The sequence below is a fragment of the Folsomia candida genome, unplaced genomic scaffold, assembly GCF_002217175.1.
Source record: "Folsomia candida strain VU population unplaced genomic scaffold, ASM221717v1 Fcan01_Sc003, whole genome shotgun sequence".
NCBI lineage: Eukaryota > Metazoa > Arthropoda > Collembola > Entomobryomorpha > Isotomidae > Folsomia > Folsomia candida.
In genome coordinates, this window is record NW_019091195.1 from 2,002,215 (window position 1) to 2,025,464 (window position 23,250).

At 36.8% G+C, this 23,250-nt stretch overlaps 2 protein-coding genes across 3 annotated transcripts; both read right to left on the reverse strand.

The window, feature by feature from the left end:
- Positions 1-44: 44 nt before the first annotated feature.
- On the reverse strand, positions 45-20,693 carry LOC110846146 (dnaJ homolog subfamily B member 6-B). 2 transcript variants are annotated; one of them, XM_022092782.2, is made up of 5 exons: positions 20,013-20,693; positions 5,326-5,435; positions 4,998-5,093; positions 1,590-1,739; positions 45-1,515 (listed from the first exon to the last, which is right to left on the reverse strand). In XM_022092782.2, exons 1-5 carry the CDS (start codon positions 20,078-20,080, stop codon positions 1,133-1,135), a joined length of 807 nt encoding a protein of 268 aa, XP_021948474.1. In that variant the 5' UTR covers positions 20,081-20,693; the 3' UTR covers positions 45-1,132. The 2 variants fall into 2 exon arrangements, with proteins under 2 accessions (XP_021948474.1, XP_021948475.1); XM_022092783.2 differs by lacking the exon at positions 4,998-5,093 and having other exon boundaries at positions 20,013-20,685.
- A 1,065-nt stretch (positions 20,694-21,758) lies between these two features.
- Positions 21,759-23,012, reverse strand: LOC110847087 (glutathione S-transferase Mu 1). The gene is made up of 5 exons (XM_022093935.2): positions 22,811-23,012; positions 22,648-22,724; positions 22,387-22,572; positions 22,207-22,302; positions 21,759-22,129 (listed from the first exon to the last, which is right to left on the reverse strand). The coding sequence occupies exons 1-5, from the start codon at positions 22,899-22,901 to the stop codon at positions 21,932-21,934; spliced, it is 648 nt and encodes a 215-aa protein (XP_021949627.1). The 5' UTR covers positions 22,902-23,012; the 3' UTR covers positions 21,759-21,931.
- Positions 23,013-23,250: the final 238 nt, after the last annotated feature.

The following is a 23,250-nucleotide window of genomic DNA, read 5'->3' on the forward strand; positions in this document are numbered from 1 at the left end:
TTATCAAAATTTATGCGAAATAAGAAAAGGACACGAAAAGCAAATTTATGAATATCACTCTTTTTTTCTTTTTACTATTCATTTAATCGGTTTTACATATATAACGATTTGTAACATGTATTTGTTTAACACTGCAAGATTTAATTTGTAACCTATGTATTAAAAGATTTTATCCAACAGTGTGTAGAGAGTGAATCCTCACCCTTTCTCCATGTTACAGTATACATAATAATAATATAGTTATTACAATTATCACAATATAGATAAATGCCTACCTCGCAGTATTCACAGTGATCGAGTTTGCAAACTATACAAACAACCTATTAAAAGATCTGTCACACAGACGTACAACTAATTAATCAATATAATAATTCGTCGACGGTGTTACTAAATTAGAAAAGTACTTGTTGACCATCATACTTAATAAAATAATGTAAAATACTACATATGTAATAACAACAACTGGTGATAACAGCAATTCAAGGAGGCGCTTGACCCTGATCAATCAAAATACAACATTTCAAGGTAGTAAATTAAACATCTTTTTTAAAAGTGTGTGTGTATGTATAGAGTGTTAGAATTAGAATACATATTGTAGGCTTTGCTTTTCTTTATACAAATAAGCTATGTATTTTTCTTTTGAGATATTTATCGATATAAAACTTGGCTCTTATCTAAATAATGTTTCCCCGACGCGATATGACTGATTAATATTAGTACTTTTCATTTGTATTATTAATAATAGTTTTGTTAGTATGAATGCGGTCAATGATTGTTCTCCTGCTCGTATTTTTCTTTGTATATATGCATATTACCAACGCATACTGCGATCCATACATCTATAGCATCGCACCATACGTCGGGTTAATACATTTATGTAAGTAGGTATATACCATCGGTATAAAACGGTTTTACACTACCAAAAATTTTGTTCAAATAGTTAGTTATAAACAATAACTCAACGACCTGATTTGCTGAGCTTGAATTGTTGGAAAACAAAGCGAGCGATTGTAATTGTCCGATACATGACGTGAGATGAATGAGTTTCAATTATTCTAAATTAATGACAGGAGTGAGATGAGATATTTTTTTTAAATAACAGTACAATTACTAACTATGATGAGCTAGTTAATTAACATCGGTAGCTGGTATCTCGCATAGTCTTGGATTTGAGGATGTCGTTTTCGAAAATTGTTGTTGTTTCTTTCCCATTTTCCGTCACTTTTTTTGTGGTAATCTTCTTCCCATTTACGAATCGTGTCGAGGTTGACGTTTTCTTTACGTTTCCTCCCCCACCTGATCCAGCTCCAACGCCCCAGAAATCTTCGTCGTCGAACGCTCCGAACCCGAATCCTCCTAAATTCAGTCCTAAACTCATTCCCATTGGCGAGTCGAACACTGATTGAAGTGACCCTCCAGTGGAGTGGCGATTATTTCCGTGATGCCCTCGACTTCTGCTGCCTCGGTTGAAATGGTGATCAAACAGATCAGCGAAGGGGTCTCCTCGGAAAAATTCTGTGTCAAGAATTATAAGTTTGATTAGTACACTTAAACTAAATATTTACGTGCTGATAAATTGGCGTATGTACCTCGGAAAACTTCTTCTGGTGTGCGGAATTTGAAGGAAGAAAATTCGAAATCAAAATCCCCTGAGCGTCGAGAGTGGCCGTTCATCCCGGTGAAGCCAGCGTTTGGAGCAAATCCACTTCCTCCCATATCGTAGTTGCGACGCCTTTTGTCTGTAACAAGACAAGAAAAGTATTTAATTATAACGAGATGAAGCAACTTCACGGCGGACATACATTTTTATTCATACATAAATTTTTAAGATATTAGTAGTGTGAGACACATAATATTAGTGATTTAGGTAAATGACAAAACACAGTTATGAGAATGGCATATAGTAAAGTTATTAATTTCAAGTCAAGTAATTTCGATCGTTGTCTAATTATGTAAAGTCATTCTGTAATTTTAGCAGCAAATGAAGACAATTCACATGGAACTTATTATTTCCAGGATTTCTTGTGCTTCCCAATGTCCTACATGACCAAAATTGTCCATCAACGCGGACAACTCATGACGACATCGTCTTACAGTTAGAAAAAATCGACGACGACGTCATCATACGTGGATAAAAAATAATGTGTACAGCCAAAACTACACACACCTCACACCTCCTCTGCTAAATCTACCTCTCCCTTTGTTTGGATTTGCATGTATTGACCTTCGCAATTTTTTTAATAACAAATAATAAACTATTTCTGCAAGAATAAACCATTGAAATTAGTGTCGTGGTTGGATTTGCATGAGGTGTTTACAAGCCCATTCTACTCAAACTACTCTCACTATTTTTATTTACCTGGGTCTTAGGACCTTACAGTAGTCTTATTAATTTAACAATGCGGTACTCAAATTTGGATGAACAAGCGTGCAAGTACCAACAACCAATTATTGGCTTTTATTATTTATACTGAACTTGGACTCAAACATCAACAACAACAAATCATTTATGAGATTAGGACACACGAAAGGCACTCCATCCGAAGTCAAGCCTTTTGTATGTTGACCCCATTTCACGTCATTAGTAGAAGAGGGATTTATTGGAAGAGATTACAAATCTCCTTAATGCAGGACGGATAGAGATAGAGAAACGGATCTTTTATATAAAAAATCGTAATTAACAAATTTAATGGGTTTCCAATCATATTAAAAAAGTTTTAAGCCTTTCAACAGTAATCATAAATTCGACATAGATGGATTTACCACCAGCAAGTTGCATATTTATAAAAACTCTTAACCCACGCACAACGAAAACTATATTCACTTAAGCATCCCAACCAAACCATGGCATATTATGCATGTAGACGAAACGAAGGCTCTCTTCGGCCAGCATTAAATATTAGCTAGTTGTATGTACCACTTTTTATTTAATCAAGTCTTATCAAGCAGAACATCACATTAACCAAGTGCCAACCAATTCCATTTTCCTGATCGCCCACCATTCTAACTGTATTCAACTTGGTAATACAATAATAAAAATGTGAATGCACTTCACCCTCGCACTACTCAGGCGAGATTCAATTCAATGCTATTCTAATTTATACCCCTGCAAATAGATCTCCATCAATAAATCCAACACCAACCGACACCATGACCGTACAGAATCAAAAATAGAATTGAATAGAATTGTCGCTCTTCTTGATACAAAATCAAAGTACACGACAATCTTTAAAATCAATTGCTATTAAATCAATAGTGAATAGTTTTCCGTCGGCGACACTCAATTGTACTTACACACATTCACTTCTTAACAGTTGAAAATTCGTTTGTCAATTTGCCGCAGAGCAATAACAGTGCTTGTGTGAAACATCTTTTCGTAATTATCGATGATTGCATATTATTATAAAATTATCGGATCCATCTGCTGCTGCAGTGATTGAAAGCATGAAGGGAGGAAAGGGCGATACGAAGATGTGAAAAGTATTTAAATGATTAATCATGGTTAACCAAATACTTGGTACCAGCAGTAGGCTAATTGGTAGCCAATAAGTATTACAATCTACTTAAACAACCTCGTCATCAATTGCACAAACCCACATTTTGTTTGGAGAAATTAAGTGACACTTGACACGACATGATTGACCACTAATCGATGCCAGCATGTCACGAATTCCACTTAGGATATGAGGTTGACCTGATTGACCAATTTTTAAAGGTTGTCACTTTTATATACTATAGCGAATTGCTACTTGTTGTTCAAATTATTTATCATTGCTCATAAAACCGCAGGTGGGTTAAGTCGTGCAAAAGTAAAGAATTTCAATTTTGTAAAGAGCAAAAGCTGGTCATTTCTTTACAAAAATGTAAGAAAAATGTGCACTTGAATTAAGCGAGACACATTTTTCTTAAATAATTACCCTAACGAAATATCAAAAAAACTTCATCTAATCCTTTATTTGGATGTCACCGTCACTTTTATGAAGATGAGTGTGTCGCCCTCAATTTTCATATTTGGTCCGAATGGATGGATGGAGAGGATCATTAAGTCAAGACGCTCACTTTCCACGATTCAACAAACGCTGATACAGACAGAAAGCCATTTTGACATTTGTAACACACAAGCAGAAATCTGTTACCACTAAAAATATTCAAATACATATATGCAATTCGTCGATTCGACCATGTCACCTTCACCATAATCTCGAAAACAATAATTCAGAACCTGTTAAATTAAAATCCTCCCTTACATTTAATAAATGTTATTTATGTCATCACATTTATAATTGAGTCAACATTTATGACTAAACTCCTATTGTTTTCGTCTATAAATGGCATGCGTAGTAACAAATTGGCATCAAATTGACACGTTTATTTGCAGAATGGAAGTGACGTCGCTGGTTGGCCACGACAGCAATTAGTCAGCCCAATTATAACAGTCAAGTAAAGAAATTTGAATAATACTTAAATATTTAACAACAGACGAGACCAAGTAGTGCATAGTAGTAAATCTTTGCAAAATTGCATGCATACTTATTTACTTGTCCCTGAGGAAATTAAAAATAATGCAAAAATTCCAAATTGCATCAGTTATGAAAGATTACCACAAACAACCTTAAAATCCACACATAGCCAGGCCAGCCACCAACCAGCCAAGATAATAAATATATAACTGTATCTAATCTAGGTAGCAGTCAAAGTCGAACCAAGTCATAAAGCAATGTTTATCTTCGTCAGGTTGAATTAATGAGTGGAGTCAATGTCATCACAGCAGTTAATAATGGTTCCCCACTATCTCACCCTCACATTCAGTCAGTGAATCAGTATTCGTCACGATTAAATTAAAAATGTTATGTTATTCATTACTTATTGTTAGAAGAGTGAATCGATTCTCACCAACCGACTACATATTTAGAAAAACCAAACCAACCCCACCACGTCAACTACTATTCTACTCTGATTAGTGCTTTTAGAAAAACTTGCAAGATGTGTTTCTGTACCAAAATATCTGGAGAAGGGCGATTCGTAATAATTTCTAGTTGCATGAGTACGCGAGCTCCGACCGGAGCGACGGTCATACAATCTCCGCTTCGATTCTATACGACGAAGAAGAAGGAAATAAATAAAGAAATCATATTATTTTCACTTCACGCTGTTTGTGTTCGTAATAGGAATGCCGAGATTTATTTGGAGAATATATTCCAAACAATGACCAAATAATGGCGACGAAGAGCATTACATATGAACAAACTTGATACTTACATATGTATGTATTTACATTAACATATTATACTTAATTTTCGCTAAAACGATGCCATGTTCACTTACCATCTGACAATACTTCATATGCTTCAGAGATCTCTTTAAATTTGCGAGTGGCTTCGTCCTGATTGTCTGGATTTTTGTCGGGATGCCATTTCAAGGCAAGGCGGCGATATCTGGAAACAGGAAAAAAAATAATCATTAGTCCACTCATCCAGACAAAAATATCCTTTTGAAATATTCCACGCTATAGTACATATGCTATAAATTTGCCATCTTTTTTTCTATTGTATATGCACAACCATGCTAAACATAGATGGCACATTAAATATTTGTAGAACAGATATAATCATGATCTCCGCCTCCAGTAAACAACATTAAAGTTATGATTCATGTTCACGGCCACTACTCGCAAATTACAAAACTGACCTAGAAATATTTAAAAATATTTGACATTTTCCCCATCATGCGATAATGACAGTGACTCTGACAAAGCAAATAAGCATATTTCAGCACTGGACTAAAAAAATGGTCAGGTTGCAACCTTGCACCACTTACAATGCCAACATTAAAATACGGAACGGAGCAAATACGTCAGTCTAAATTTCGTACTCGAAAATGGCTCGTCGTCCATTAAAAAAAACTTAGACAATGAAAATCTTAACCCAACCAAATTACATAAAACCGGGTGCAAACGTCAATGAAATCTCCTTGTCCTGTTCATCAAACTCCTTGCTATCTCTCATTCAACGCCTTAACCTACTCCACACTACAGACTACACACATGAATGACCTTACAAACAACCGGCAAATAAATGTCCAACCTTATCCCTCCTCCGTATTTTAAACTGATGTGACCTTCATTCCTATTTCCACCGGGTCGTTTTATATTTTATCGTCACTTATATACTCGCTTACGTAGTTCAATGCAACTTTTGCATGAGATCATGACATAATCTTCTGCAACAGCATCACCAACTTTATCTTTGCCAAATCCATATTGAATGGAACAAAAAATCCTTGAAATGTATCCAAAAGAATTTTCATCACTTGGGTGCGTGTAACCTTTAAATCAGCACGATCTGCCAAATGCTAAGAATTCGACCGTTTACATTATATTATTAAAACCAATTGGCCACGCTTTTACTTGGCCATTAACAAATTCTCTAGATAGGCTGTTAATTTAATGTAGGTAATCGCAAGTAAGTTTTACAATTAAATATGTAGTTTCTTAATTTGGGCACCACCATCTAATTTCACGCTCGATAAAGTGAAATGTTGATAAGTAAGATGCAACCATATGACATGCAGTAAGACGAGGTTACTTTTATCGTTTCATTTGTTCTTCTGGTTTAATTTCGTTTAGTTTGCATCGTAAAACCGCCTGTAGTTTACATTGGTTGCCCTTTAAGAATCCTTAAAAAAAGAGATTACCAGAACAACTGGGTACTAATCGTAAGTAAGTGATCGATATAATCTCCACCAGCCAAAAGGATGAACATGTTTATTATTGGCATATGTTCCACATTTGCTATTCCAGTGCCACACGTGTATACACTAAATTTATGCAACCACCAAAACATTTGCAGCAGTAAATCCAATACCAAAACCTTTAAACTCCTCGGAACGACAGTTATGGCTTCCACATAGCCACTCCCGTTATTACAAGTATTTAGTTCAACAGTGAGTTGCGGTAAATATTAAGAAAAGTTACTCTTTTACGAGGAGTGAGGAACAACATATTCAATCTTCACTCTCCTACCCCACCCAGGATGACATGTTAATGATTAATTACACCACCAGGACCAGCAAATAATTACAAAACATAAAGTAGGCTTCTTTGAGTCAATATAACACAAACATTATGCGAAATATCTGTATCAACATTATCCAAGCTAAAATGTGCCAAGTAACCTTATTTTCTACAACAGGCTGACTAAAGAAAGCTCATTATTCATGATTCATCTATATTTCGAAAGCTTAGCATAACGGTTTCTATTTCCTTATCGCACTTGACTCATCTTGCGCATATGCACATAATTGACCACCACAGTCCCATTTTTTGTAGGTATTTCATTCCGTAAATTATGGCAAAAAACCCTAAGAGAAATTACTGTATCGAGTACCGTAACGAAGAAGGCAAGAAAGAAAGAGTGACTTCGGAGTAGCACTGCGCAAACATTTCTCTTATAGGCAACCACCTGAGAAATTGGATCCATCCATTGTCGCATCCGGAGGTGACATGATTTTTAATGGCTTTAATCTCCACCACCACAATGTCCATCTGATGTTATATTCGTCACCGAAAGCCTATGCTTGCGTAACCACAATTTAAGTGGTGCAACGAGTCATTCTCACTCCGTCATAATGACTTTAAAAACCGGCAGAGTGAATTAAAAAACAAATGTGGCAACAAAATAAGATGATGAAGCCATTCATTCCGTATTATTCAGTCGATGCATCCATACCTCGCCAGGCTATTTTTATCTCTCACCTCTCTGTGTGATTTGATTTCCGCACAAGCAGATGAAACGGTGGTGCAACTTTTTATAGTGGGACAGGATTTAACACCGTAATTAACATAAAAATAGTATTCAACATCGCATAAATGAAACCATTAACTTTTTTAGGTGCAACTGCACACCCTTTTACTATTCCGATGACCATGCAAAAAATACATAAGCAACAATGCTCCGAGTTAATTTAATATTTTATTTAGTTCCAGGTATCAATTTCTACTTTTAAATCAAGATTCAAACTAATAAAACTGTCGAAAAAGATAAATTTTAATTTCGCTTATGCGTCAACTTTCTCTCGTCTTATTCATTCCAAGCTCCCCACAGGTGTGCAATTCAAGGAATGCAGTTTCAAGTTTATTGCCAGATATGGAGCCAATTCCTTGAAAACTACTCCTAAATGAACCACCCACACACAATTCACATCCCTTTTACTTGAGCCATTCGACACGTCCCACCAAGCAGTCAAGGCAAAGTATGCAAACATCTCCATGCTCGATACATATAAATGGAAGTAAAGCAGTAAAATTTGATATGAGTTATTGCTCCAATTATCAAAATACAAATGGAAAAATGAAATTGGAGGATGACCGCTGAGAGGAAACATATTAATTTAATATGGAGGATGAGGAGGAAGTACCACATACGTACATACATATAGCGGTAATAATGTCTCCCGTCTGTCTCACAGTGTATGTAGCGACTGCATTAAGAAGATCCGACACGATCATTATGGCTCGTAGACTAAACGGAATTATGTAAAAGAAGAAATTAAGCTAGCAATTACATTACGAAAAAGACACGGTCGACACAATGGACAATGCCATCGTGTCGTTGACACCCATCCACTCCAATCCAACACCTTGATTTGATTTAGTAAGTATATCACATTCGTTCCTCGCACTAATATGCTGTCTCCACACCCATGGCAACCCACCCAAATAGCTCATTATGCATAATAGTCTAAACCAACAATCTGTTATCTTATCTTTAAATAAACCATAAATATTACGATTACACCATATGGAAGTATGCATGCATCTGTACGGTATCGTCTCACGCCAGTCAATCCAGCCAAACAAATTATGAACTACCTTTGACATTTCACTCTAAATGAGTACGGAACTGATAAGCGTTAACTATACTGCAACAAATTCATCAACTTTAGTGAAATGTATCAAGTGAAGGCGGTTTTGTATGTGAGATAAGTTACATTAAGGCTAGTGGCAGTGTTTATGAAATGCATGCACACACTTTTTGTATGAAGTGCATGGTTAAGAAGACTCGTAAGTCATTTGGGTTGACCATCAATCAAAATCACGTCCCATCACGAACAACAAAGGGTCATCGGCAATGGAGATTGTAATTTATTGTAACAAAAGTAGTAGGAGTGAGCTAAGGAAGGAAGAAGGCATGCACGTGATGTGATATATCACAAGATAATAATAATTACTAATTTGCCGCATATATAAGGAATGATTAGGCCAGGTAGGTACGTATGTAAATATTTTGGGTGGATAATAAAATTGCTCTTAGTTCCAGCTACTCTTATCGATGCGAAGATATTGGACACCAGCTATTTTGTCATAGAGCGTCGCATACCGCTCTCTGATGCTGCTTATCAAGATCATTAATTAATGCAAATTAACACGGCTCGTTTCTTCCTTGTCTTTAACAGACATGTGCATAAACACGACCGCCACGGAAGCAATTTTCTTTGCAACTACATAATATTCCTTTCATTCAATTATGCGAAATTGTGAATAATTAAACACAACAATTTTCCCATAGTATTATTATTATTATGATCCATCTTGTAATGATTACGGTCATATTCACATAAAATTAATGTCATTTCCAAACCAGGCAAATAATAATGATAATAATAATGTGAGGTAAAGGTCAGAGCAGAACCACACGCATTCTCTGAGAGGTCTCTCTCAAGCCTCTCTCGTGCATGAATGGATTGAATGCTAGTGGGTGGGTCCATTTACCGTCGAAAAAGTAGGAAGACATTGAATTAGTTAAGACAATGCAATGGGATAAGTGCAAATTTAGACCCACGCCATTCAATAATCCAATCTTCTTTCAAAACTAAATAGTCAGACGAACTGCAATGTTTACATTCATCACTCATCCGCGATGAAGCGAGAGATGCGGAGAAGATGGGGGAGGCACATTGGCAGAACTAATTACTTATGTTCCAATTTGGGTTTGTTATTATCAAATCAGCGATGTCGTGACATATGAGAACCGACAAAATAAGCATGTACACCATCCTGGCTGACCCTACATAGCATATGATTCTCCTATCATAAATGATAACCTTTTCATATTATTGCAAACAACTTAATAAGAACTGACGGGCGGTTCCCTGTAATAAGAAATGAAAAAAAGAAGCCGTGATCAAAATCTTGGAGCATTATTTTGTATAATGCCATCAATACATGCTCGTAAATTTTTATGTGCGTACATGCATACATAGTTCTTTCAATGCAAGGTAAACCAAATCTTGTAATACGACGAATTTGTCACTCCTTATTTTTCACGACTTGGATTAGATGCGTCATTGACATTTTCTTAATGCTCCAGTGATTTTTTATGTATTGGGTAAAAATAAGCTTGACATTTTTGAAACAATTGGTAATTAGTTTGAAGAGTACTTATGATCACATACGTCTTAAAATTAATGTATTTATAGTATTTAGCAGTAGGTTATTAAAAAAATTATATTTTATGCATTCCAGGCACATTTCTAGCATTTTTTGTACCCCAGCCCCAATTTTTGTTCATTCTTTACATTCTACCCTTCCATCCAATACCAAGTACAAGGACACCCACACGCCTCAGTAGACCACGACGGCTGCATCATTGACTGCATCCAAGATGAAGTATTTAAGAAGTGTTGTTGCTGTGCCTAAAAATATATGTATTCATTCACCTAAACGATTGTCGTCACTATCTCAAACTTGTTCTTTTTGCTGCCACGGCGTGCCAAAAGAGTCGCTTTGTTATGCATCACTTTGTCAAATGCGAAAAGTAAGCAGCTCCAAATCCACTTGAATTACCTCATCGTCATGTCATTCTCATTTAATCTTCCAACAAGGCTTATGCAGAACGAAAAAAAAATCACGGAAAACAAAACCCTTCTTCTTCTTCCAAACAAACAAATCTCGCTTTTTTCTCATGTTCACCATTTTCAGCCATAACAAATTTCACTTTTTTTCGTAACCCTGTCCTGTTCGTCGATAAACAATGGAAAACGTGCACAAGTTTCAAAAGAGCCCGAAACCATTGTCGTAACGTAAAGTATGGGTGTGTGGGTAATGAGTAAAATAATGACAAAGTCGATCAGTAATTTATAATCCTGAGATTTTATCGTAGCCAAACTAAAAGTTAAAACATGATTTTCTGTCAGGGGAACATCTTTGGAAACAATAGAGAAAAATCAACCAATATGAGAAGGCTTTGAAAAGATGCACGCCGTTGTGTGTAGCATTTATTATTCGTTAATTGTCATTGTTTCATGTTTATTGCAGTGCAGTTTTATGCTGCTAGTTATTTAGTTGAAATTTATTATACCGACACACGCGCATATGGGTAATGCATACCCCATAAAAACTACGATTGAATGATCGTCACAGTTTTTGAAAGAGAACAAGAAAGTGAGTATACGAATCGCATCATAAAACTATTTTCCTAATGGCTCCCCAAGTATTTTTAAAAGTCGCATCCCTTTACTTGTGGAGAACTAACTAATAAGAAGAGAAACGGCCACCTACTTTTTACATACAAGTGAAGATGAGAGTGAAACTGCCATTTTATATTTTGCCAAAGTTCCTCCTTCCCCAACCCACGCAAGAGTAATCAAAGAGGGTTAACATTTGTAACTTGCACATTTTTTTACTATTTCATCTTAACGGCACGACAGGCCAAGCATGTGACATGATGACAATGATAAAAGTCACAGGGCACCAGCCATCCATTTATTATCCGTTTGGTCATGGCAGCCAGGGGACGTATGTATGAATGCATAGGAATAGGGTTTTGTTGGGGTGGCGTTCATCAAAGTCACAACAACTGCAGCTCGATTTCTTTAAAGTCGTTCTTTCCCTGCTGTTATTTTCATTTTATAAGTTTGTTGACTGTTTCTTGTCGGATGTGGATACACGGTAAGTGTGATAAATGGATTGCGCAGGCAGGCAGGCCAGATATTTGCAGGTCGCAAAGATTAAATGAAGCGAAGAAATTGGAACGCAAGTGCATTATACTTTCAGCATTTATAAATAACGCATTTAGACACCACAGAAAGAAAACAAAAACACCACAGAAATCAAATCCCAATAAAACGGATAAAAACAAACGGAAGTATTGGTGATGACGCAAAATGAGTCGATTCTACAAATTTTCTACAAAAATTATTACGCATTCACACCATTGCAAGGGCAAACTAAAAGTTGGTTGGAAAAGTACTCGGAAAAGTACTTTGACGATTCTGGATACTTTTTTAACATAAACATTTTAGAGATTAGCCAGTCTTCCATCGTTAAAACACGAGTTGTAACTTGTAACATAAACCGAAGCGACGGAGAGAAGAGTTGTTGCGTTTTCTAAGACGGCCAGACAACTTATCCATCTAAACTCAATAATTTAGCGTAGAAGAGAAGATTCTAAAAGATTTCGTACAGCTAGCTTTATTGAGTAAGGGGAAAAGCTAAACGGCACATTTAAACCCTCCAAGTCTATTTTTAACTTTCTTTTCTTAAATTATCATCATAGTGAACCGACCTGGACCAATGTCGTCGTCGTCGTCGAAGCCTTGTTTGGCTCTGTTCGAAACCTCTGTAATAAGTACATGCATACATTTACTGCAATTGGCAACAGTCCTTAAACCTAACAGTTTAGCACGCATGATGAGATTTTTGATAAATTAAAATAAACTCATCTTTGAAAGTTATTAGAAGTAAGATAAATGTACTTTTCAAAATGAATTAAGTCGAATCATGTCAGTACAGAATAAAAACTTGGTTCGTGGAGGGACGATTATGAACCTGAAGATGTCAAACTCTCTCTTAAAACTTTTAAAGAATGACTTGGGTGAGTATGCATAAGGCCTAAAAAAGTGGCACTACAAAAGGCGTTAGGACATGGTTTTGACGAATTCGCGGATGAATATCTCTGGCGGGGAGTTGAATTTTGAACTGATTTTTTGTAGGCTGTAAGATCATACTCTCAGAAAGATATGTTTAAAATTTTAGGGCGATAGCTTCAAAAATGCCCCCTCCAGTGCCCCCAGAGTTGGAAGGAGCCAAAAAAACACTTTCCAAACTGAATGACTCATAGGGCATGATAACCCAAGAGGTCAGAGGTGGATGATTGTTAATATTACAACCCTAGATAATCATTGCATGAAATAATAAAAGAATCCACAATGAATTACATAACGTTATGCCTCCATCTTCGCTGATACTTTTCCATGAAAAGTGATAAATCGGACCGTGCACCGGGAAATTGACCTGCTGACCTTGAAAACGGACAGACTGGGTCAAATGAAGATTGAGGGTAAAGCTGGAAGTGTCCTAAGTAATATTAAAACAAACAGTCAAGATTTTGTATAAACAGTTTTAGAGAAGGACCCGAGTTAATCAGCTGTCGCGGAATCCTAAAAAACTCGTGAACTTATTTGGAAAATTAATGGTAAATTTTTTTCGAAAATAAATTTTAATAATCTTTTTGTGTCCCCTACTGCAGAACTATTTTATCTACAAGGTACAAGTGCCAAAATAATAAAATTATTGCGTTTTGGTTAGTTAAATTATTTCTGAAGTTCGACATCGAAAACGACGGGAACTTTTCTAAAAATTTTATAAGGTCTGATGAAAACTCAGTCCGTGGGGCATAACCACTTATCAAAATTTTGTCAAAAGTACTTACAGTGCAATATACTATATGTACCTTGGATAAAACCCACGTTAGGGATTTTTAGCATCAAAGTCGTAAAATGTGGGGGCCTTAAAAGTGGAAGAGTTGCGTTAAAGAGCGCATTCCATTAGGACAAGTATGAAATTAGACTGCAAAACGGACTTAAAAGATAAGCATAAGGCAAAAGTGGTTTTATATAGTGAAAAGCATGCTAAGTCCATTGATAATAGTCGCAAAGACGATTTTTGCATCAGGACCTCAGAAAAAAATATATTGCTCAACGCCATTTTATAAGAACACTGGTTTGGGAAACTAAAAAAGGACACCTCTCCAAATTTGACCTTGCCTCATTTCGCAGAGTACACAAAATCGGAAGCCAGATATGCTTACCTATAGTTTGAGACATGGGCTTTCAAATAAAAAAAGTTAGAAATCTCTACGACTAAAAACCACCCCGCAATTAAGGTATGAATTCGTCAAAACCATGTCCTAACGCCTTTTGTATCCTGCGATTCACTCCCTTCAAGAGAGTTTTCGAATCTCACAGTAGCAAATTAAACAACTGAATATGCTTAAATAATACATATTTATGAAAGAACTACATGGTCTTACGTACAACTCAACGCACATAATTAAATCAAGTCGACTTGTCTAAATGGGACACACATGTGCGACTGCCCATGGTTGATGGTAGATGATGATGAATTTTTTGCGCCCTGTATATATAACTCATCGCCAATTAGCATTGCATGAAGTGAAGTGTCATGCAGAAAAAGAGATAGTTGGTTCTTTGCTAGTGCTGGTGGTAACCCAATATTTGAATATTTGAGTATCAGATTAGACCCTACTTTTCATACGGCAGACAATTATTACTAACGAAAGAGAAGTGAGATTCACTCGTCGGCATGAAAATTGCACATGTGGAGAGAGAAAATGCAACCATTGACCTGATGCTAGGTATTATTATATGCACAATTGCTGGGTAAAAGTGGTAAAACAATGAAGAGATTTTCATTCGATATCACTGAATTTGTAGTATTGTCAGTGCTTAATCCCCCACCACTCGTATGCGTGCGTATTCATATGTATGTGTATAAATTGTCTTTGTTTCTGGGTTAGTTATAGCAGCTCAACTACGATAATAATACTATTAAAGCAACATATTGTGTATACGTAGATGCAGATGGTTTTCGTGACCGGTTAATTATTAACCAACTGCACATACATAGCGTATACATGCTGGCTGTATATATGAATTGAACAAAATTCAACTCTGCAATTTCGATCAGCAAAAAATAATAATATGGGCTACACACGCATGGTTCAAGGGGAAAAGACAAAGGGAAATGGTACCGTTCTCTCACTCATCATATTCGTTGCGAAAAAATGAGCCCACTTCTTACTTGCTCACTAGCACAGCAAGGTGAATCAAATTGGCAAATAACCCGTCAATTAAACACGCAATGCCATAAAATCACGCACATTTTGGAACACACAAATGCATATAAAACGGTGTCTCTGGGAAGTGTGTTGATGGATGGACATAGGATATGAAGCCTTAAGCTTACATATTTTTCCAAAACAAGTGACGATTATCATAGATATGTGACAATAAGTGGAAATACAAAAAAACAGAGTCCGGTATGGCTCCAGCTGGTCGACGCAGATATCTCATCGCTGGATCGAGGGATGACGATGAAATGAAATCACCTCGGGTGCAAAGTTGTTGAAATTAATGCATGGGGACGAGATAAAAACTTGGTTCCCAGGGAATGGAGATGGTAGAACAAGTTCGAGAGTTGATTTGCCTGCTGCTGGTTGCAAATTAATTGTCTAGTCAAATTACAATAAATTTCAGTATACCCACCCCTCCACGTATGTAATACCTCTCCAGCCAGTCTGCTAATCAACTCCTCGATATATTATAATGATCAAGTTATGTAACGAAATAAGTGCTTTGTAACGCGTCGGTTAAGATGAGTTGTATCTGCACTGCAGATTCTGCAGTAACACTCCATGCCACGCCAGACAACAAACAATATCAAAACCAGAACTAATTGGCAATCATGACAAGAATGAAACGATGAGATTCAAGATCACTTTAACATTCTTTTGCAAAAATTCAATTTTGTCCAGGAGAAGTACTCTGAGTTTTGCCAGTCATCACGCAATATGTAAAACAAGCGCATGAAACATGCATTTTCTTGTTGAGCTATATATTTTAACAACCGACAGTGAAGTCCTTGGTCACATTTATTTCATGTCATGTATGTAATGTATTTAGTGTAGTATCTTTTGAGTAAGACTTTATCTGTGTGTGTGTAACGCGAAAAAATTAGCAAATGCCAAGTTTATTATTGAGTACAGTGCACGTCATTTCATTTCGTTATAAAACTAAGGAAAGTGCAAATTAAATAACAAATGATGATAGACGTTGATAAATAACTGCAGTAGGAGGAATAAATATAAGTCTCTGTTCTGCTCAATGCTGTTGTAGGAGGGATTTTATTATTGCCTTGAAGCCAATAAAATTTACAATAATACAGTTAATTCAACATTGCAATTTTGTCTATCTTGAGGTTGAGATAGGGTGCCTGGCAGGCAAGAAACCTTGCAAAAAATGGTAAACCATCATCATTAGCACACAACGGCCAACTTGTGCATACGTTCTTTTCATCTACTTCTAAAAGCTAAACCGCCAACAGCATGATTGTTGATTTTTACTGCAACTTCCAAAATTGCAAATTAACATCGAGATGCGAAACGTCGTTAAACTTGTAGTTGCATCTACCAAGCGAATGAATATATGCATTTCATATTTATCCAACCCGTTGTAACAAAAACCAATTATAATGAGAAGGTTTAAGACTTTTAGCACTAATAGCAAAATTAGGTTCGAATTATCAGTCACAATTAACCAACTCCTAATATGGATATGTGAAGAAACAGACGATTTCCTTTATTTTAGTATCAAAGAAATTATTATGGATTTGAATTACAATGAAATTACAGACTATAACTATTTGCAACTTGTACATATGAAATAAAAATCCGAGGTCAAAACCATGCCGACAAAAAGATGCTTCCAAGCATAAGATCAAATTAGGACACGATACCACGTGCGTACGTTTCCATTCTTATTTAAATATGGCAATATTATTCACTCTCAATAAAAAACTTAATTTCTAGACCCAACGCACTATTATGTACTTCTTAGCAGCATATCAAACTAAATAAATTATATTATTGTTTGACAAGTGGCTCCGTTGTGATTGACAACTTATTGATTACAATTATGACAATGGATGACGAAACATGAAAGAAGTAACTTATATAAAACAATACGACGCGAACGGATTTGGACTTGACAAATGACGCGAAGAGAAAAACCACCAACTAGCAATGAATCTATACCTAACGACCTGAATCATCTGAATTTTGACGAAAATGGAATAACGATAACCAGCATCAGAGTAAAATCAGCATCAAGGAAATGAATCTTCCCATATGAAAGTATTTTTTTACTCCATTCTTGCAACTTTGTGTAGGTTAGTTAACGATGATTTAATACCAGGAACGTATTGTAAAGAAGGATTGCTTTGTTGTGCTTTGCTTGATAATCAATGGGTCAAAAAACCGCGATGTCCATAAATGGAAACTTGAACTTACTTCATTCCATTTCGTCTGATTTAACAAGTAACCAACCAATGTATCTGTCTTCGTATGTAATCACTCGACTTCCATCCATCTCATTCCTTTCTTACTTAATTTCGAGTTGAACAAAAATTACCAAATACTGGTTGGCAAGCTGCGTATATCATTTCGTAGTCGTGGTCAAATTCTGCACTTTCTGCAGAGGCGAAAAATAGGTGTGATTCATTCCAAGATAAAATGAATTGCAATGTAATGTAAGCACAAGAGTTGTAAAGTAAAGACAAATACGGGCCTTCAGTTCTTCCACTTGACTTACGTTATGCTTATAATTCCACCAAAGAAAGATACAACAACCGAACAAACAGATAAATGTGGGATGATTCGCTCTTACGAGAGCAAATAAGTGTTAAGTGTATGCTCTTCCAAAATAATATGCTAACGTTTCCTACCATCATCATGATGAACGCAATGCGGACATTAACTTTTTGCAGGTTGTCGTAGTCTAATAAGTAGCTCTGTGATATACATACACATGTAGGTGCAAAGAATCACTTGCAACGTAGAAGAAAGTTCATCAGTCACAGCAGGAGATGACCCACCTTTATTGTTCCAGCGTTTGCAAATAATTTGAATAATACGACATAAGTAATGCCGCTAACTGACTGACCAACGATGACCACCACGACAGTATATCATTCTAAATTCAAATGGTAATATGGAGAAAGGCTGCAACTTTGCAGGTGGTGGGGCATACTTATCATGGGAAAAACAAATAGCGCACCTGCAACCTAACGATTACTAGCCAACAACGGCAGTCGAACTTATGGTCCATATATGCAAGTCAGGTGTGACTTCCAAAAAAGATCATGGCCTAAAACGGGTGACAAATGATGGACAGACAACCGAGAACGGGGCGCGATGAAGATGGTAAAAATAATGCTTCTAAAAATTTGCCACGTTTCCATCCTGAAAGTGTTTGTGGTGATATCCATCAAAATAAGCCAATATTTACACAAAATCCGACTGGGGAAATGTCCCAATACCAGTCAGTATACGTGTCACTATTTCGATTTCGTCCCTCCACCCTCTAAGCTAATTTTACATTTGCGGGTGATGATACGTACATCCTTCATAAAAAGTCTGTAAAGGTGAACATAATAATTTCATGCGAGTGCAATGTGGGTCAAACTAATAAAACTTCCAAAAGCCAACCGGACTCATTCCTCCTCGTCGTCGTCTAACTAAACTACCTATTTGTATGCCATACTCGGAACAAAGAGAGTTTGGTCGATTCATCAACCCAGCCAAAGTACAAAGTATGTAAGCAAAGCTTACCAAAACCACCACAAACTAACCAATATGACATGACAACATTCTCATTAAACACCCACACCATCAACCACATCATGGCTAAATCAGCTCACCTCAACTTACTTACTCATGATCTTGTGGTAATCCCCTACCAAACGCAACACCTGCAAAATATCTCCCAAGAGAGTAATAAATCTATTGCGGTTGCTGCTTTAATTTCGAATGACGAGGACTCCAAGACAAGACGGGAGGAAAAATGGTAACAACGTCAAAACAATTCTCGGGGGAGATAACGTTTTAGCGGATCCGATTTCATTGAACTTTATTGAAATGACGACAATTGTAGAATTTAACAAATCATGAAATCGACTGACTCATACTTCGACCCACATGAGTGTCTTTCCCACTTTAGAAAAATCTTACATATACAACTTTGATTTTCCAGTTACTACTTGGTATTCTCATTTTCCTCAAAAGTAGGAGAGCCGTCTGGATTTCAATTTACTCGTCATCATGCAATTTCTACATGTATGAATTTATTTACATTTTCCTACACGTTGACTGACACATGTCTGCCAAACCAACCCAAACGCACTCTACTTGTAATATTTATTCTACTCTGATAATAGAAATATGCCATGTTCGGCCCGTCTGAAATAAATTATCCAGCATTCAAAGCCATGCATATGAACTAACTACAGGGAATGAGGTTAACGTGATGGATCAATGCGAATCAATGTTGATGTTGTTCAATCGGATATTGACACCATTTTCTCTCACAACACAAAAAAGAGCTTGGCGTGCGTGGCAGTCGGTACCCGTTCGGGTGATGAACAATGAAAATGGCATCGACGACGACGACGCTTCTTTCAAGAACGTGTAACTTTTGTGTAATCACGATGACAATGCTCCCCTAGAAAAGCCGCTTAATAAAAATACGACTAGAACCACACCCTTCTAAACATTTCTTCCACCCTCTTTCCCTCCCTCCCTCGAAGGTTGATTTCATCGCCATGAAATGAAATGAAATGAACTAGGTCTACACACATAATACGTAATATTGAATTAATGGGTTACTTCCTCCCTTACACACACCTCTCCTCAATTGTCTACGATTCCACTACCCATTAAATAAAACCTGACAATCGACACAAACCATGGATGGATGCACTAGGTTGGAATCATTCCCATTTATTTACCTACCAAAACAAACACGCTATCTATTTATATCATGCCATGAGATGTTTAACCCCATATAAAATGTATGTAGACCTTCCACTAAAAATATGCCAAATTTATGAAAAAAGTTCGTTCAACCAGGTTCGAGAAAAAACGTTTAAAAAAACTTACGCTTTCTTAATGTCCGCATTGGTGGACGTTTTAGCCACTTCCAACACTTTGTAATAGTCCACCGTCATGATGCGATTATGAGGGTCACGTTACAACTACTAGTGTTACTGTTTGGTCACTTTTTCTTTATCGGCGGACGGAGGGGAACTAATTAGTCTGGCCGGACTGGAAGACCAGACCAGTTGTCGTGTCGTGAGAAGAGGGGCACGAACCCGGAATCGGAGCACTAGGCGGAAAATGAGGTCGTTGAATTCCTCCGTATTTACGCTCGCTCGCTCCTTGTTTTCTTCCTTCCTCTTGTGTCGGCCACTATGGGAACCACGCACAAACAAGAGGCGAGGAAAATTATTCGAGGCGATTTTTCTTTGTCAGTGACAAATTTTCACGAGATATCTGCCAGTTCTTTATTGTTCTTTCACTTGTTTCTTGTTCTGGAGGAAAATTTTAGGAAAAATGTTGACACGATTTTCTTCTAAGGCTTCAGGTTACGAAGATGATCCCCATTTTTGAATTTTTTTCTCTTTGGTAAAAAGAGAAGCTCAGCTGCGTGCGTGAGAAGATGTAATGTTACGTATGAAGATATAAGCAGAGATGTGGTTTGTGCAGTCGAGCTGTTGCCGAGAGTACAGAACCCTACCAACTGAACGGACTGATATTTTGGTTGGGGAACTTGTACGTCTGTGGCGATATGTAATGTAATGTAATGCTGTGATGGGAAACGCTTGCTTTGTATGAGGGCTAGACTTTGGTGGAGTGGTGAGAAGAATTGAGAATAGTCTTTGTTATTATATGGAGGACTGTTATATGTAAGAATGGACGAGGGTTAACGATTACGACGGGCTTCGTGTATGGAGTGGTAATGAGTATCTTGTGATAAAATTGGTTCAGGACTCGTGTAGTAAATTGTATTGGACGTGGTGAAAGATCTGACTGGAAAATGTGGTTTTACATTTCATTACTAGTCTTGATTATGAATTTTAATTGGCTAAATTCCGTTTACTAATTGAAATTGACGTCTCATTTTCCCCTTTCTTGATTAGCAAGATTGACTTGAATGATGATGATTAATGATAAAAGTTGACACAAGTTCAAGTCGGATTAGATGACGAGTTGCATATTGCATATGATGAACTGAATTGCTTCTTACTCATTTCATTTTCTTACTAATAATAATATTATTCTGTTTAAGATGCTGGAACACGTTTCACGTAGTCAGCAATGTCCTGGGAATCTTGTTCACGTCATAATATGTATGTGTGCTATTACTTGGTATGGCATTCGCTATGCTAATTAAATCTTTGTTTTACATTTGATTCGTGTTAAATTCTTTTCTCAGATGAATCACATCCGATTTTTATCGTGGTTCCTTTATCATATCAGATTTATTTGCATGACACGTTAGCGTCAATTTAAAGATTTATGACCCACCAACTCTCAGAAAATAGTTAGCATATGTTCATTCAGGTTAGTGTGGAATTGGAAGTGTATAAAACACTTAATATACAGGATATGGTGAAACATGAATCTTGGATATAACGTGATTTTACGTGTGTAAATCCATACGTGTTATTTAGCACGGAAAATGAGTTCGGTGAAAGTGAAATAGCACACATGCTATAAATGCTTTTGCAATGAAAGCCGGACCTCATAAAATTAATTCATTTGGCTGCGTTTAGGTTTGAAATGCATGTATTTAGTAAATATCGTGTACAATTTTTGGCACGATAGGTAAAACGGACAACAAAATTGTTGAATATTTCGCAACATTTTATTGCTTCATGTTTATATAAGCCAATTCGGTGAAAATATAGCAAAATATTATGAAATTTAGTGTTTAATTTAGGTATTGGGATTTCTCAGAGACAAATTTGTATTCAATGGAATATATTTGACCTCTCCCCTTCTGTTGGGACTGGGAGTTAGATGGGTTTTGCGGCGGTGCGGCCGTAACACGGGGTCTTAATGTAGGCAGGCGACTTTATGTAGGCGTCGATTGCAGGGATTGCCTCAAAGTTATCAACGTACGAGAGCAGGTTCTTGTGCCCTTCGATGAACTTGGTTCGATAAGTCTTCAGTCGGTAAAAAATCTCATACACCACAAAGTCCAGGTAGGAGAGCTGCCGGTAACAATATGTGCGATAAATTAATCAGCTATAAGAATCTCATGATATGCATATTATCAATATTTTATCACCTCGTCTCCCAAAAAGAACTTCTTATCTCCCAAAACCTTAGAAATGGCTTCCAATTTTGGGGGAACCATCGAATCAAACAATGTGTTTGCAGCTTCCTACATATAAAATAAATATTCAAACATTAATTTAAATACGAGATTGTGTGGTACATACATGTTTATGAAATTTTGGTGGATTACCGTGTCGCTATACACAGACATGGCAAAGAATCGACCAATGTCGTCGATAATTCCCTCAACTTCTTCAACAACGACGAGCTTGGAGATGTCAGAGGAAATAAGTGCAGGCTTGTATTTTCGGATGACATACTTCAAAATGGCTCTGGACTCGGATAATTTCTCCTTGTCGTCGATCCAATAAGGGAGCTATTTTAATAGTAAATAAGTGAATCATTACATATATTTCAATATTTGAGAAATCTCTATATTTCCATCTCTCACATTAGGGCAGAGGAGTCCCAAGTTGGGCTTTTGTTTAGTCCAAGTGTCATCCCCTTCCTTGTCCTGGTAGACCACATCTTTTTTGGTGAAGACATAAAATACTTGTAATAACTGACCAAACTTAAATAACTCAAAAAATCTGAGATTAAAATCATTACGTTACCCTCATAATCGACGCCCATATAAGCCAACGCAAATTTGATGGACTGTCCCAGCCCCCTGAGATTCCAATACCCGAATTGTGGCTTGCCCATATTGAATTTCAATTATTTATTTGCTGAATCTGGAAGAATTATCGATCCCGAGTCTACAAGTTGCCGGTGGTAGTTGCAAATACGAACTGGATTCAAGGATGTAGCGTCTCTCCGGTGTATGCCGGTAGGCTTGGTTGGTTGGTTGGTGGGGGATAATACTTTGCAAAACAGTCTCCAAGCTAATAAAATTCAAGGCCAGACAGTAATCACCCCGTTTTATCTTTAAACACAAGTCAGTCGCCATTCTTTTCTAGTTAAGTTAACATGCATGGTAAGGTTCCTCCTCCTCCACTTCATCATTATTATACTACGGACAGTATTACTGACTGACTGAGTGGTGTGACAGTTT